Source organism: Amblyomma mixtum, chromosome 7 (genome assembly GCF_055824585.1).
Source record: "Amblyomma mixtum isolate Tamu chromosome 7, ASM5582458v1, whole genome shotgun sequence".
Classification (NCBI taxonomy): domain Eukaryota; kingdom Metazoa; phylum Arthropoda; class Arachnida; order Ixodida; family Ixodidae; genus Amblyomma; species Amblyomma mixtum.
In genome coordinates this window covers 118163172-118179198 of record NC_143018.1, presented here as the reverse complement: position 1 = coordinate 118179198, position 16027 = coordinate 118163172, and the positions used below count along the sequence as shown (strand labels likewise).

Here is a 16027-nt window from a genome sequence, read left to right as displayed (position 1 = left end):
AAGAATGCCTAAAAAATTGGCCCGGAGATAACCTTCTCTGCTTCTTAAAATTGCTGAAATTTGTTCCCATCGACATGACTCAATGTGCGGCGGGTAGAAAAACAGATACAATGAGCAAGCAATAAATGAATTGGATTCCAATTGCCTCTTCAATGGCTTGACAAAAAGCGCAAGCCGTAAGTGTCTTCCCCGCTAAAGCAGGGGAAAGGGTACTGGCGCATCGGTCACCCAGAGCGACGGTCTTTTGTGCTTAATTGCTTTGCCTCATTTTGCGGCATTTTCGTCATCGGTACCCACTGCACTTAACGAAAAAAGGCTTGAACTCTTTTTTGAGATTGTTTGTGCACTGCGAGCAATGAAATGGGTGGAAACAGTGTGGCATTAACCATATCGTTTTTGTACAGCCTTAGTCGATAATTAAGGCTCCAGTGTCGACCGTGTACCCTACGACACAAATAAAGAGATTATTATTATTATTTATTATTAATGATTCAGACAAAGCCTTGTTTTTTCGACGTACAGGGGCCGTGAAAAGTAAATTGAAGGCAATATAAACGAAAAAAATTAATTGCTTAACTGTCACACTAACGGAGAAATCGCTGCCGACACGTTTTGCGGACAAGAAATCGTCGACATAGACAAGTAGTGCATTCGCATTTATAATAAAAAAGACGGCCAGCTGTTGACATACCAGCGCAGCGCAACAAAACAGACAACCGTGACACATGTAACTGGCCATGCACCGGCTAGTAGAATGAGTAGAGAAAGCGTCCGGCACCACGGACTCCGTGGTCCTCGGAACCACCAGAGACGCGACGCGGCAGGAGCGTTCTACAAGCGCAATAATCAAATAGGACCGCCACCTATCGATGTCCCACCAAGCTTGCTCCTATGTAGCAAAATTGAATCGCTCGTACCAGTGGAATCGTACCAGCGGAATTGAATCGCTCGTATCTTGGTAAGCGCTCACGGCCACGTTACGCGTCTCTAATCACTTTGTTATTGTTACAAGACGCTCTTGTAGATGGCGCCAGCTGTACCGGCAACGCACCCTCCGCTTCCTCCGCTGTCGGAGAAGCAGCCAGCCACTCCCGCAGGCGATGCGCCGAGCCGCCGAGCGCAGGGGCCCGACGGCCGCCGTCCTCCTCACCCTCTTATATACAAGTGGCAGACGACTCGGATTCCACGGCGTCCCCACTTGAACAGCTACGCAGCAGACCCAGCCGTGTATTCCTCCTAATCAGACCTATGTAGCCCAGACTGTAAAAAACGTTCAATAATTTCCATCTAAAAGAAGTCCTCAGTTAATTGAGTCATCCTAGATTAGACAGGCACGAAACATGGAGTCAGAAGTGTAAAATTACCGCCAACGCCTCAACATGGAGAAGATTCCGCCACCTGCGAAATTCGAAACCATTGGCAACGCAGCGGAACAATGGAGAGCCTTCAAGCAGAGCTTCACGCTGTACCTCAAAGCAACCAACACAGCCAAAGCACCGTCCGACCGGCAAGTAGCACTTCTTTTGACCGTCGGAGGCTCCACGCTTCTTGACATATATAACACTTTGGACTTCGGGAAACCAACAGGAGCAAGACCACACCCAGAATTTGACTACACGCATGTGATAAGCCTTCTCGACGCGCATTTCTTACCGAAGCATAACGAACTGTACTCGCGATACGTCTTCCGCTCACGAATGCAGCAACAGGAAGAGCAGTTCGATGACTTTCTGACCGACCTGAAATTGAAAGCGCGCGACTGCGGGTTCGGGAACGAACGAGACAAATTGATCCGCGACCAGATCGTCTGTGGAATTTACGACGAGAGAGCGCGAGCGGACATTCTAAAGCTCGATGACCCAACCCTCGAGAGAGTTGTCAAAGTGTGTCTTGCTCATGAGGCTACAAAACACCAACTGAAAGCATTTAAAGAGGGATCAGCTGCAAGCAACAGCGAAGTTCACACTGTGAAAAAGCAGCACCGTCGCAACTATGCCAGTAAAAGTCTAAAAGAAGAGAGGAAACCTCCGTTGATGGCGAATCTTCCGAAATGCAAGTACTGCGGAAGGAGCCACGAACGCAAAAGAACAGCCTGCCCAGCTTGGAAACAAGTGTGCGTTAAGTGCAGAAAGCCAAACCACTTCGCAGCAGTGTGCAAAGGCAGCAGGGCAGTGGCTAGTCTGGAGGTCGATAGCGACGAAGGGGACATTTTGGCAGTTAAGAGCGAAAAGCCCAGCTCAGTCTACACGCTCTTGGAAGTGAACGGAAACAAAGTAAAGTTTCAAGTAGACAGTGGAGCGGCAGTTAATGTGATTACAGCCAAATACGTCCAGCCACAGCAGCTGAGAGCGAGCGCAACGACACTGCGGACATGGAACGGAAGCAAAGTTTACTCCAAAGGCAAAGCCCAGCTTGAGGTCACTGCCAAAAATGGAAAAAAGCATGTCCTGGAATTCGTAGTTGTTGCTGATGAGCTCACACCTCTCATTGGGAGGAAGACAGCAGAAACCATGGGTCTCATAACAATCGATTATGATCTGGTAGCTACAGTTAACGCTCCAGAGGAAGACTTCACAAAGCGCATAGTGGAAAAATTCCCAGACGTCTTTGGAGAAGCACTAGGGACGCTGCCGGGAACAGTACATCTGGTAAAAAAACAGGATGCAGTCCCGAAAGCGATAACAAGCTGCAGAGTGCCTGTCAGCATAAAACCACAGCTTGAAGAAACCTTGCAAAGCATGGAGAGAAGAGGAGTAATCAAAAGTGTCACCGAGCCAACCGAGTGGGTGAGCCGAATGGTCGTGGCGATGAAGAAAAATGGCGACATGAGAGTGTGCATTGACCCACAAGCGCTAAATGAAGCGTTAGAACGAGAGCGCCACACATTGCCCATTCTCGACGACGTCTTGCCAGAGCTTGCAAAAGCCAAGATCTTTTCAAAACTAGACCTACGAGAAGGGTACTGGCAATGCTGCCTCGATGAAGAGTCAAGTCTAAAGACCACATTTCAAACGCCCAACGGCCGATATCGATGGCTGCGCCTACCATTTGGGTTAGCGGTCAGCAGTGAAATATTTCAGAAGAGACTGCAAATGGCACTTGAAGGACTAAACGGAGTTCTGTGCATAGCAGACGACATCCTCGTCTATGGAGTTGGTGAAACTGAAAAGGATGCTCTTGAAGATCACGACAGAAAGCTCGAAAACCTAATGCAGCTATGCAGACAGACTGGAATACGTCTGAACAAGAACAAGACGCAACTTCGCATGAGCACAACAGTCTTCATGGGACACGTGCTGACAAAAGAAGGACTGAAAGTGGATCCAGAGAAAACAAAGGCAATTCAAGAAATGCCTCGACCAACTGATGTCCAAGGCATACAGCGGTTTTGCGGAATGATCAATTACCTGTCCAGATTCCTGCCCGGAATTTCACGAGTGTTGGAACCACTGAGGAAGCTCACAGTGAAAGACACACCGTGGCACTGGGGAGAAGAACAAGAACAAGCGTTCCAGAAGGCAAAAGATGCAGTGACAAGAGCTCCTATTCTAGCATACTTCGACACGCGAAAGCCAGTTGAAATACAATGTGACTCCAGCGACCTCGGACTTGGAGCGGCTCTCATCCAAGAAGGAAAACCTGTATCTTTCGCCAGCAGAGCACTAACACCGACAGAAAGTCGCTATGCCCAGATCGAGAAGGAAATGCTAGCGATCGTATTTGCATTGCAGAAATTCCATCAGTACACCTTCGGAACAGCTACAACGATCACCAGTGATCACAAGCCTCTTCAGTCCATCATGAAAAAAAGACTCGATCAAGTGCCAAGACGACTGCAAGGTATGATACTGCAAACGCAAAGATATAACATCAACATCGAGCACAGACCAGGGAAAGAACTACTTCTAGCTGACACGATGTCGAGGGCATTCCTTCCCAACCGTGACGGTGACAGTGAACTAGAAAGCATCAACGTTGTGAACTACCTGCCAGTGCGCAAGGAAACCTTGGAAAAAATTCGCAAAGCGACGGAGAAAGATGACTTCCTGCAAAAGCTTAAGTCAATCATATTGTCAGGATGGCCACAAGAAAAGCACCAAGTGCCGCGAGACATGCGCGTCTACTACCCATTCAGAGATGAACTCACAGTGGAGGAGGACCTCATCTACAAGGGATTACGACTGCTCATCCCATTGTCTCTGCGCCGTGAGATCAAAGAGAAACTTCACGCATCGCACATGGGAATTGAGAGCTGTCTTCGGCGTGCTCGCGAGTGTGTATTCTGGCCCAGGATGAACACAGAACTGAAGGATTACATCGCAAGGTGCGAAGTGTGTCAGAAGCATGCGCATTCCCAACAACGAGAGACACTCATCCCTCATCCGGAACCGAGTTATCCGTGGGAAAGAGTCGGATGCGACATCTTCGAGTATAAGGGGAAAAACTTTCTCGTTACAGTCGACTATCTCAGCAACTTTTGGGAAGTAGATCAGCTGAAGACGACAACTTCAACCCAAGTGATCCTAAAGCTGAAAGCTCACTTTGCTAGATACGGGATTCCAAGAATTCTGGTGAGCGACAACGGACCCCAGTTTGCGAGCGAGGAGTTCGAGAGGTTTGCTAAAAGCTGGAACTTCGAACACAAAACGTCAAGTCCAGGTTATCCACGTTCGAATGGAATGGCCGAATCAGCGGTAAAAACGGCAAAAATGCTATTGAAAAAAGCGGAAGAAAGCAAGTCAGAACCGCAATTGGCATTCCTAGATTTTCGAAATACACCCCTGCAAGGATTAAACGCCAGCCCGGCACAACTGCTCATGGGTCGCCGCACCAGAACGACACTGCCGACCACAGCAAAGCTGCTTGAACCCGAAACGATAAACGTGACCGGCAAGAGGCAGGCAAGAAGACAACGAACAATCTTTTATCATGACAAACATGCCAAGGACCTGCCAACACTGAAAGAAGGACAAGGTGTGACTGTCCGACCGATTAGAAGCGGACCATGGTCTAAAGGAACCGTGACAAAAAGAGTTGATGACAGATCGTATGAAGTCAACGGGGGAGACAGCGTTCTGAGAAGGAACCGCGTGTTTATAAGAAGCCCACCAAAGAGTGCAACCAGCAACAAGGAACAAGAACAGAGAGAGCTTGAGTCCGAAGAAGGAAATGCTGAAACGGGAGACAACCAAACCAATGACACTGAACAGCAAGAAACCCAGCAGCGCCCTGATGTGACTCGCACGCTGGCACGACCTCAAAGAACAAGAATGCTCCCAAAGCGACTTCACGATTACCTGGTTGGATGACAGCAAGCTACAAAAAAGGGAGGATGTTACAAGACGCTCTTGTAGATGGCGCCAGCTGTACCGGCAACGCACCCTCCGCTTCCTCCGCTGTCGGAGAAGCAGCCAGCCACTCCCGCAGGCGATGCGCCGAGCCGCCGAGCGCAGGGGCCCGACGGCCGCCGTCCTCCTCACCCTCTTATATACAAGTGGCAGACGACTCGGATTCCACGGCGTCCCCACTTGAACAGCTACGCAGCAGACCCAGCCGTGTATTCCTCCTAATCAGACCTATGTAGCCCAGACTGTAATAAACTTTCAATATACCCCATCTAAAAGAAGTCCTCAGTTAATTGAGTCATCCTAGATTAGACAGGCACGAAACAGTTATCAACACGTACCTGCATCTGCTTTCTATAGGCGAGAGCCGAAGGTGTAGGTGATTATCGAACGAATCTTCGCTGAAGTGGGTGTTGGCAGGATTTTTAACGAGGTGATGTTATAAGTACCTTTGTGGCACAAACAGGGGTCTGGCAGTGTGACGCTGATTCCGATTGGTCGAAAGGACCTTGACACCGCAACCACATTACCTGGAGGGAAAGAAAAGAATTTGCGCTTAAAAGGGAAGTGATAGAGCCGGGACTCGAACTGCTGCCTCTCGGGTCATGAGCCGGACCGCTGCAGGAGCTTTTAGTTGAGTGCAATACAAGTAGGTCTTGTGTGAGCGTCTCGCGCTGCAGCGTAGGCTACAGAGTCGGCAACAATATTTAGTAAATTAAAATTACCCATTAGCTTCGTCAAATGATAAGCCCAATTAACACAGAAAATGCGTCCGAGATACCCAAAAGCGCTTGAAAAACCGCAGTGCCACCGGCATGAGGTGGCCGCTGGAACAACGAACGTGGCGGAGTTTGTCGAAGCACCGAAAGATGGCGCGCGAGATGCGGCCTGCTCCGCTCATGCTATCATATTGCTCGCTTTAGGCGACCAAGCGTCTTCTAAATTTTAGGGCCTTCTCGAAACATAAATTTACAGTGGTCTATGGTCCGTCGGTGTTAAGCGTCTAAAAGCAACTCAGGCCATGAGGGAAGCCGTAGTGAAGGGCTCCGGAAATTTCGACCACCTGGTGTTCTTTAACGTGCACTTACATCGCACAGTACACGGGCCTCTAGAATTTCGTCTCCATATAAATTCGACCACCGCGGCCGAGTTCCAATCCACGTCTGTCAGGTCAGCAGCCCAGCGCCATAACCACAGAGCCACCGGGGCGGCGTGAATTTATAATGGTGGTCTTTACTGATTTCGAATGCGCTCAATGAAATTTCAGTGACGGCTCATGAAAGCGGGCTTCATAAGCCCAATGTATGCGGCTGTCAGTGAATAGAATTTTGATCATTTAAAAGATAATTTTTGGTATTTATTTATTTATTTATTTATTTATTATCGAAGTTCGTGCGTCAGGGTTAGTGGATTAGGACACATTCAAAAAATGGTAAGTTGGTTAAAAAAATACGCTAGTAATACCCTGAGGTGCTGTTTAAAACCAGAGCGAATGCATCAACAAATCTAAAAACTTTTAAAACACTGGGTCTCTCAAGGCTGTCCTGGAGTTTGCCGTATTTAGCTCAAAGTAATCCGCTTGAACCGATGTGATGTCCTTTTCATGGCGAAAAATCGTTTTTTTTTTTGGTTAGCAAAAGTAGAGCTGAAATAAAAATTTTAAAGTTCTAAGCGCCCCCTAACAGACTTTACTGAGGAATTCTGGCGAGGCACAACAGCAAGTTAGTCGATGTATTCCTCTAGACACTTAAGCAACGTTTCTCAAAGCAGGGAATAAAAAAAAATGAGGTTGGCACTTAGGCACTCATTACGTGTGATAATGCTATAGCATGCGCAGGAGCTGGCTAGAACTCGGGTGTGTCTGTTATTTTGTACATGCTGCGCTCGGTTGGCAGGTGGAGGGAAGGAGTAGGGGTGAGGAGGACGGTTGGCCGATGTGCCTCGACCAATCAGTGAATGTTAGGAGAGGCCACAGCGCCGGGCTTTTTTCCGTAATGAGGCTTTTGATGCGTAGGGGACAGAGAGAGGGGTGGGATGAGATGATGGTTGGCAGGTAGAGGAAAGGCGTGACAGGCTGGGCGTTAGCGAGAGTGGAGCTGGCAAGTGAATGTCCCATGAGCTGTCCCGTAATGCTATGGCATTCTAAAATGCCTTGACTGGGGGTTGGCATAGCACCCAGGTGCTTATCAGGACGGGCGCTTAGAAAGTAAAGTGAATCGTGGATGTGTTTACTACACAAGACCCGTTAATACGTAGAACCACTTCCGCTTGTAAAAGAACAGCTATCAGTTTCTCATAACGTCCATTTTGCTTCCTCATTTTCTGTCGTCCGATTTACTGTCCGCGTCTGTTTGTGCTATTTGCGCGCGCCTGTACAGTTGCAAAGATTCCTGCGATCTGTTGCAGGTACGAAAGCGAGATGCGGTCTCTGGTGGACGGCGCCCGCGACCAGCTGGCCACCCTGTTGCGCAATGGCACCGCGTGGATGACGGCCTCCGAGCTGTGGACGGCGCTGCAGAGGCTCGACACGCTGCGCGTGGTGTTCCTCGGGGAACCGGAGGACAGCACCGAGCGACTGTCGCGCTACTACGCCTCCGCGCTGAACGGCGTCAACGAGGGGACCTTAAACGCACGGCTGCGAGACTCGGCGACGGTGAGGCAGAAAAGTGGGCACGCTGGACTGTCGCTTTTCGAGGACATTTATAGTCCCTCCTAAAAAATAACTTATAAAAATTTCAGTTACTCGTCGATGTACACACCCAGAAAGAGTACATACGATGTACATACTCAGGAAAAGTCACAGAGCCAATATTAGGTGAGAACACTAGTTCACTGAAGTTGCCCTGAATTTCTCTTTATCATCAATGCCTCCTCGTTTTTGTTAGCTCTAACATGCCTGTGATGTGTGTGCGCTGTTGATTAATTATTTTGCCTGTGTGACCGTTTCGATAGACATGTAATGCCCGACATCCTTATGTGACACCTTCGTAAGGCGGGGTGGTTCAAAAATGTGCAACGGAGACCCTTAAAACAGTGTTAGAATCATTGTGTCGACATGCGACAACCCAACAGAAATTTCATGTTTATTCCTCTGAAACGGGCCGAAAATTCGAATAGATCCCCGCATTTGCCAATTTAACATGCCTTAGGGAAACACCATACCGTCTAGCTGAGGAAGCACTTTGACTTTTCTGATTTCGGAGGACTAATCGCAGCAGAGAGTGTGGAAGCCGTATCGAAACCCCCCGTCTCTCCTACCCCGAAAAAGAACCGGCAATCACCTATGTAGTTTTTCGGCAACCTGTCGTGGTAGTTCAGTGTTTAACGCGCACTGTCACTGAGCCGTAGGATCCGGGCTGAATCCACAAAAAGCGCCCGTGTGCTGTGCGATGGCAAGGTAGTTAAAGATGCCCAGGTGGTCGATATTACTTCCGACCGTTGCACTAAAGTACCTGTTCCTCATTTCACTCCCCGCCGCATCGAATGCCTCATGTGGAGGTGTCCACCGAAAAATGACAATTTGGCTCCCAATAGATATGTAGCAGGAGCCGCGAAATCAGATAGTTCAGTTATTTACGGTGTACTCGAAGCAGTTTTTAATCTGAGAAGAGGAAGAAACGGACATGAACAGGGCATCTAATGCGAAGGCAAATGAGCTATGGTTCCTTAAAATAATGTAGGTTCCATGAGAAGGTTATTATGGCTGGGGATAGGAGAGAGATTGACAGATGAGATGAAGATTTTGGGGATAAGATTGCAGCAGCTGGCAGATGAGTTGGTTGATTGGAGATGAACAAGAACGGACTTCACCCTGCATTGAGCGTAGCTTGGCTGATGCTCACAATGAAGAACACTTCCCCTTCTTATTGTTCTTGCAACATATTACGGAAAGCCTAAGCAGTGTAAAGAAAACGATGACGACAAGGAAGAAAACAAAGGACACGTTGAGGCAGCACTTCTTTTTGTCTTCTTCTGTCGTCGTCGTTTTGATCTCGCTGCTTTGGTTTTCCGTGATTAACGAACTAACCAGATTGCCAATCTTCATCAATACTGCGGAAGATAAGCTGATGTAGAGCATTGCGGTACAGCTTCGAAATGCAAGTGTTTTTCTTCAATCAGAGAAGGCAGATTTTTGAAGAGAGGAAGAAGAACCGAGCAATAATGTTACTTCGCACCAAAAATGAAGGGGACCGTTTTCCACGGACAAGAATCTCTACTGTAGAAATGAAGCGTAATCTTATTCCAGCATCTGCCTTTTACGAACGCAGACGAACGGTTCCGGAAACGTGGCCACCCTTACTCACACAACGGTGGCCAAGCCGACACTTCTTCAGGAGTACGTCCTCCAGCAGACAGAGACCAACGACCTCTACTGGAACAACCTGGACCGGGCAGAAAAGAACCTCGAGAACCGGTGGCCACCGCTGCACGTCGAGCCTCGTGCCGACTACTTCGAGGCCCGGAACACACTGCTGCTCTCTCCCAGCCTGGTGTCCTTCCTGTCGGCCATGCTGGTGAGCGTGGACCCCCTGGTGGTGCCCGTGCTCGGCTTCGACATCTTCCGGGGCCTGCTAAGCGTCGTCACCAGCAGCTGCGGTTCAACGGCAGCACGCAACGCCTCGGCCATTCGGCAAGAGGCAAGAAGCAGTGGGATGTTCGCAGAAGGAAGAGAGAACGCGACCCGCTGCCTAGAAGGGCAGTACGTCAACCTAACGGGTGACCGACAGCTGCGGCCACGTCTGCACGATGAACTGTTCTTTGAGTCAGCACTCGTGGAGCCCCTGTTCGCGCTGTACAAGATCTACCTTGAAAAGGTAGTGCCTTGGAGCGAAACGAAACTTTTTCTAGCTCATTTGGTGCATAGCGAAAACGACAAGAACGTTATCAAACGATCTCCAAATATTAAGGTGATAGCGTAAATGAAATCGTGACGCCGAAAAGCTGGCGTCGCTGTCGGCGGGCGTCGCCGTCCTTGACCATTCACGAAAAATCTGCAAAAAATCCCCATAGAAGCAACCTAGGATGAAGATGCACGATTTCACGTAACCTTGCGACGTCATTCCAACCAGCCCACCGGATTGTGACGAAATGGCGCAGCTTGGTAGGTGGCAGTAAAAATTAACGAGTGAAATGAATTCGCCCAGGATTACTCTCGCCCCAATGCATGAGACATGTTTTCTAATTTTTATTCTAAAAGTTACCAGGCTTATCTACACCGGGCTCCCTTGGAATTTTTGCTTGCCTTGATACCTAGTGCGCCTTTTCTAAGGCTTCTGCTTCACGACTTTTGTAGGCAAACATTCAGCAAAAAAGCACAGGCCAGTTACTTTGCACTTGAAAGCAGTCCCGCTGCTTCTAAAACTCGCCGCCTGAATTGGTATGCTGCGAAATGACTTCCTAGGCGTTTAAGCAGGTCATACTTCAAAAAGCAGAGCAGGGCATGAAGAAACATGGACGCCAGAAAGAGTTCATGCCATATGCTGCCGATGTATTTTCAGATATGGTCATTTTAAGATATTCAGGGCTTGCTTTGCACACCCTCACGAATTTTTCATATTTAGGTACTTTCTTTGTTTTTTTTTCTACACTTAATCTTTTAGGAGCGCCAACTTGTATTTCATTTATTTCCAGCAGAAGATGTTGCAAAAGACCAGGCCAAGAAATTTGCAAAAGATCTGGCCAAGAAATCCCGACAGACGCTTCTACAGTTTCTACGACTGCCGTCACGAGTCACGTGGCGCTGTACATTTAAAATCCCTGCGGCAATTACGAATCGTTCGTCCATCTCAGCTTTTTATAGCTGTGAGAAGTAGTAGGTGTAAGCGCAGCGAGACTTCTATATGTCAGATTCGGCTTCGATGAGGAACCGTCGGCCATGATAGTCACCGCGTTGGCGCAGTATCTCTTACGACTAAAACGTTTGGTCAAAATTGGAAGTTTAAACTATCCCCATCATGTTACGCAGTGTTTTCTGCTGGTGGCGAACAGAGGATGCTAGTTGCTGAAAGCCCAGGAAAGCTGGACATGAGAAGGATGACCTGAAAGCAGTCAGAACCCTCTTGTTGTTTTTAAGGAGGAATCCTTTAATGCCTCATCGTTGTAAGCAGAGTTGTCGAAAGAAATGTCACGCTTGTGAATTGGTGTTAATGGTCGTGACGTCACAGTGCGCGAATTTCAAACGGGCCCAATTGTACTTTGGCTAGTAAGCATGGAACCAATTAAAGGAATCGTATAGTGATGCTCCAACTAAGAGGGTCTGATTTTAGTTAAATGCTTACTTAACCAATTAGCCTAATTAAGCTTTCTAGTCAGAACGGATAAATAAAACCGAGAAGGAATTTCGTAGAGTTAGGGAATCGAACCAGGGTCTCCGGAGTGCGAGACGAGCACGGTTACCACTCCGCCATGCAAGCTCGATGGTTTGGAATGTACAAAGCCGCGTCTAGTGAGTACGGTGTCTTCGTTCACTCCCATCTTCCTCCCTTCCACCGAGATATGCGAGACCGATACATTTCCTTTCATTAAAAACCAATTTACCGACAAGCAAGGCGTAGAGCCGAACGGGCGATGGCGTTCTGTGGACTCCCTGGCAGCGTTGCAAGACGCTATCGCGTTCCACACTCAGAGGCGAAGCTTAACACCGTAACCGCACATCAGTGACAGTAGCAGCAACACTGCGTTTAAGGCTTTCGCCTCTCCGTGCTTTAGGTCAACAAAGCCCCCCCTGAATTTTCCACTCACTGCTATTTTGAAGATCGCTGTTTTGAATGTTTGCCTCGCAAGTATCCGGAGCTCCGAGACGGCCCCAACATCCCCGAGCTTCCCGGGAAGAATGCGCTGGAACTCTTCTTCATCAACTACGCGGTGGCCCACTGCGAACACGCACCGCGGTCGACAGAGGAAGGTGGTTCCTCCGGCGCACGGACGCTGTCGCCGGCGGCGCGTCTCAATGTGGCCCTCATGAACTCCCGGGTAAGAAGCGCGGCTCCGCGGCACTCGTTTCGCATGAGCGACAAAAAGAGCAACCAAAAAGCTCTGCTACTTTTTGGCAGCTGAACGTCAGGTTTGGCAAACCTTTTATTCTGCCCTGTACTTTACTTTTTACCTCGCTGCTGGTCACTGGCGTGACCATAAATGATAGAACTCTCGCATGTTATCAGCTCATAAATGTTGAAATTCCTGACATCATTGCAGCACAAAATATTTCAAATCAGCGTATGCAATGGGGTTGTTAAAACCTCCGTGAGATGTGTATAGTGCAACACAAAACCCTCATGATGCATATCCTACCTTTGGCACAAATCAAACTCCTGCTGTAGTTATCAAAAGCGGTAAAATTAAGAATACTTCCGTGTACGGCTGACGCAGGAATAGGTCTCTGCAGGAATCAGTTTTGGACTAACTTTATCATAAGCATCTCGTTTCCCTGAGGTTTTCTTTTGAGCAATCCAGCATCCTTTTCGCTTCTGAGAAAGGCGAGCACACTTGCCTCCAAACACTTCGACCATTCGAGAATGCTGGTATTATATATTCATGCCACTCATTTTTTATTTCTTCGTCTTTCAAGCGGCGTTGCCTAATTGCGTGTAGACATAGGGACTCAGCCATCGCATTTTTTTTATGCCCGTTGGTAGGCCGCTGTGCATAGTCTTTTCCGCTCCCTTCACAACGCCGAGTGGAAGTGCGTCCTTAGTTTTTTTTTTTAGCAATACATGACACTGCAATCCAGATGCTCCACTCGTCACACTTATTACTGCTATCATCCAGTGCTCCGCAGTGTAGCCTCACGGCCTCTTAACGATGTCAATAAGGGGCTGGCCGCCAGTCCTAGGATGAACAGTGTGTATTGCAGAGATACTTTCCAGCGAAAGACTAATTCCAGCTTCGACAGAACTGGTTTAAATACCAATGACGGTGTGGTGCTTCCCGAACTCGGCCCAATCTTCAGAGAGTCATCCGCGATTCAGTCGATTTCCCCGTAGGTGTCCTTACCGCTGCACACATCGGAGGCTGCCACATGCAATTTATTATCAAGCCTGGTTTAATATGTAGGAGCTACCATTTTCATTATTTCGATAGATTCTGCATTCACATATTGCGTGCGTATACCTTTGCGTATGGTGCGTATGGTAGCTTTGAAGGAGAGGCGTCCTTAAAGATCCCCGGAAAGCAAGTGTACAAAAGATGAGTAAAAGCGCCGTTGATAACCTCGATGAAAATGGCATGCGGTTTAGAGATTCAGGTGGTCTTAGTTTTGTCACTTTTATTTATGTCCACCCAACCATACCGGTAGCAACTCCTGAGAGTTAAAGCGAAATGACAGGAACACAACACATCTGCGTTAGGCAAGGGACAAAAAGATTCTCTTTCCGAACGTGTTTCCGTGCCAAAGAGAGAATTTCAAGAAATGCGATAATGCTGGCACTGTACTCTTCGTTATTTGGCACTGAACTCACAGAATAAACTAACAAACACCTGTCTCGTCGCCATGTAGTACTTTACTAAGATCCCATTTAAAACCTGCAAATCCAAGTAATCGTCGTTAGCCTAAGGTCACTGTTCCATCCGAGGCTGATAGGCGTGCGGCCGCATTTTTATAACATCGACTGTAGTTAACTTTTTCGGACATGCCGGATGGCCAGTTTGGGATGACCGCTTGCTCGTCGTGAGTGACGAATGACGATGGTATTGATACACGGCAGTTTCCAATACGAGAGCACTTCACGTCTTCGTCTTCTCATCAGGCAACACATTGCCGGTTGGGGCAGCAACTCCTACTTCTTGACAAACAAAACTGATTTATTAAGGCTGTGACTAAAATACAAGGCAGAGCGAGAAATGGTAGATTAAAAAAAAAGGCTGTTTTAATAGTGGCCGAGATCGAGTCTTCGCGCGCTCCTGTCAACTCTTTGTTTGCGGCTTGTTTTGACCCTTCGAAAATTGAGTGGAGCTTTACTAAATCTGCCCTTGCCCAATTTTGACCAATAGCAGTGCTATGACGCCATACATACAAGTAGGCGGAGCACAGGGCTCGAGAACCCGACTCTGCGGACCCCGCACCCTCTGGAAAGTGCAGGGCGCGCAGTTTCGCATATGCATCTCGCTACATCTGCTACCCATCGTGGAGCCGCTGCATCGGCTTCACGGTCACTTCTGCAAGTAAGCAAAGCACCACTACTTAGCCGGACAGTCGAGTCATTTGAGAAGTCGCCGAACCTAATGACCCCCCTCCCCCCGTACTTGAGAGCTAGTCCTCCTCAACCTCAACGGAAAAAGGTGGTCGGCCCTTCGCGACACTGACAAGGCCGTTCGCAGTCTCATTTCCCATTTTCCATGGCCATGGACAGCGTCCGAAACGCGCGACCCACTGTCATCATTCTAACCCCTCTCGACTTCCCTACGGACACGGCAGTTACCGGCGAAAGGTAAACGTGCCACCGGCGCCGTAGGCTTCTAACTTAACAATTGTGCTAAACAATCTAAGAGAAGAAGTGTAAAAATCTGTTGTTAATGCGTATTATCCTACACAAGCGGCGGTTTTTGTCAAAATAAATAAAGTTAAACTAAAGGAAATGGTCCATGTCAAGCAATAAGTTATTTAATAGAGAAGCGCCGCATGAAAATTCGTACTTCTGAGACCTTTCCGTGCTCAGTATTCCACTGATTTGAATTCAATCTCTCGTTCGCTTTTTGCCGCAGGCTTTTTCCTCTGTGTTCCACTGCAAGGACGACGACGTCATGAATGCTCCTAAAAAATGTGCAATCTGGTAAATGCCGCCCCTCGCAGTGCTGCCTGGACAACGAGGAACACGTTCAGTTTACATTCTTCCGAGAAAGGGGTTTTGTTTGACACCACTCGTGCCCGCTTTGCTGGCGTGTGTTGGTTTTTGTCATCAGCGCATAAAGCCAAACGGCACAGCTGCCTTCGTGCTCTTTGTCCTTGGCAATTCCGTGCTCATGACTCATCCAATTATATCCGATCGTTGCCTCTCCCGTGAGCATGGCGCTGCCTTGCCGTCGCTAGAACCACTGCTGTTTCCCAGAACAACTGTCGCTGTTCTATGTCTTATTCGCAACTGGGAAGATTGCACCTCAGGCGTGTTGCCTGGACTGTCTTTCTATCAGTTTGGGGTTCATGGGCTCGAACTTGATGTAGTGCTGTAGCACGAGAGTGAAGATGGGCTTTAGGAAAGAACTCTACAGAAAGGGTTTGATTTGTATAGCTGCTCAGTCAGAAGTGAAGCGTGTAACACACGTCTTTTGTTTCTATCAGGGTGTCGAACCGTAACCTAACCTGAACCCGAAACTGGAACCGAACCAAAGTTTTCGCCCGGAACCGAACCCAACCCATATTTTTTTCGCCTTCTTGGAGCTGAACCGGAACCGGAACGATTCGAAGGAACCTTTCCAAATCGGTTCGGGACGCGGTTCAGCCCCACTGTTTTTGCACACCCGGCACTTCTTTTTTCAGACAAGTTGAGATAATCTAGCGCGCAGGTTTGCCCATCCGAAGCTGTCTGCGCTAGAAAGTGCGAAAATGGCTCCCAGTATATGCGAAAACAGAATTGAATGAAGTCTGGTGTCTGGGAAGAAGCCTAATTGACGCTTCTGTAATGTACTAGCACCAATTCTAAAGCATTGTACCTCAGGTTTATGTGAAATCTTGAGTTATTACTCTTCCA

General features: G+C 48.2%; 1 protein-coding gene across 1 annotated transcript in view; it reads left to right on the top strand.

Annotated features, from left to right (window-relative positions):
* The window catches only part of LOC149337312 (uncharacterized), a 44342-nt gene extending 29226 nt beyond the window's left edge, over nucleotides 1–15116 (top strand). The window contains exons 8-11 of the mRNA XM_089554856.1: nucleotides 7752–7998; nucleotides 9614–10159; nucleotides 12129–12317; nucleotides 15045–15116. Coding sequence (XP_089410982.1) covers nucleotides 7752–7998; nucleotides 9614–10159; nucleotides 12129–12317; nucleotides 15045–15116 — 1054 coding nt within the window. The remainder of the gene's footprint in view (nucleotides 1–7751; nucleotides 7999–9613; nucleotides 10160–12128; nucleotides 12318–15044) is intronic.
* Nucleotides 15117–16027: the final 911 nt, after the last annotated feature.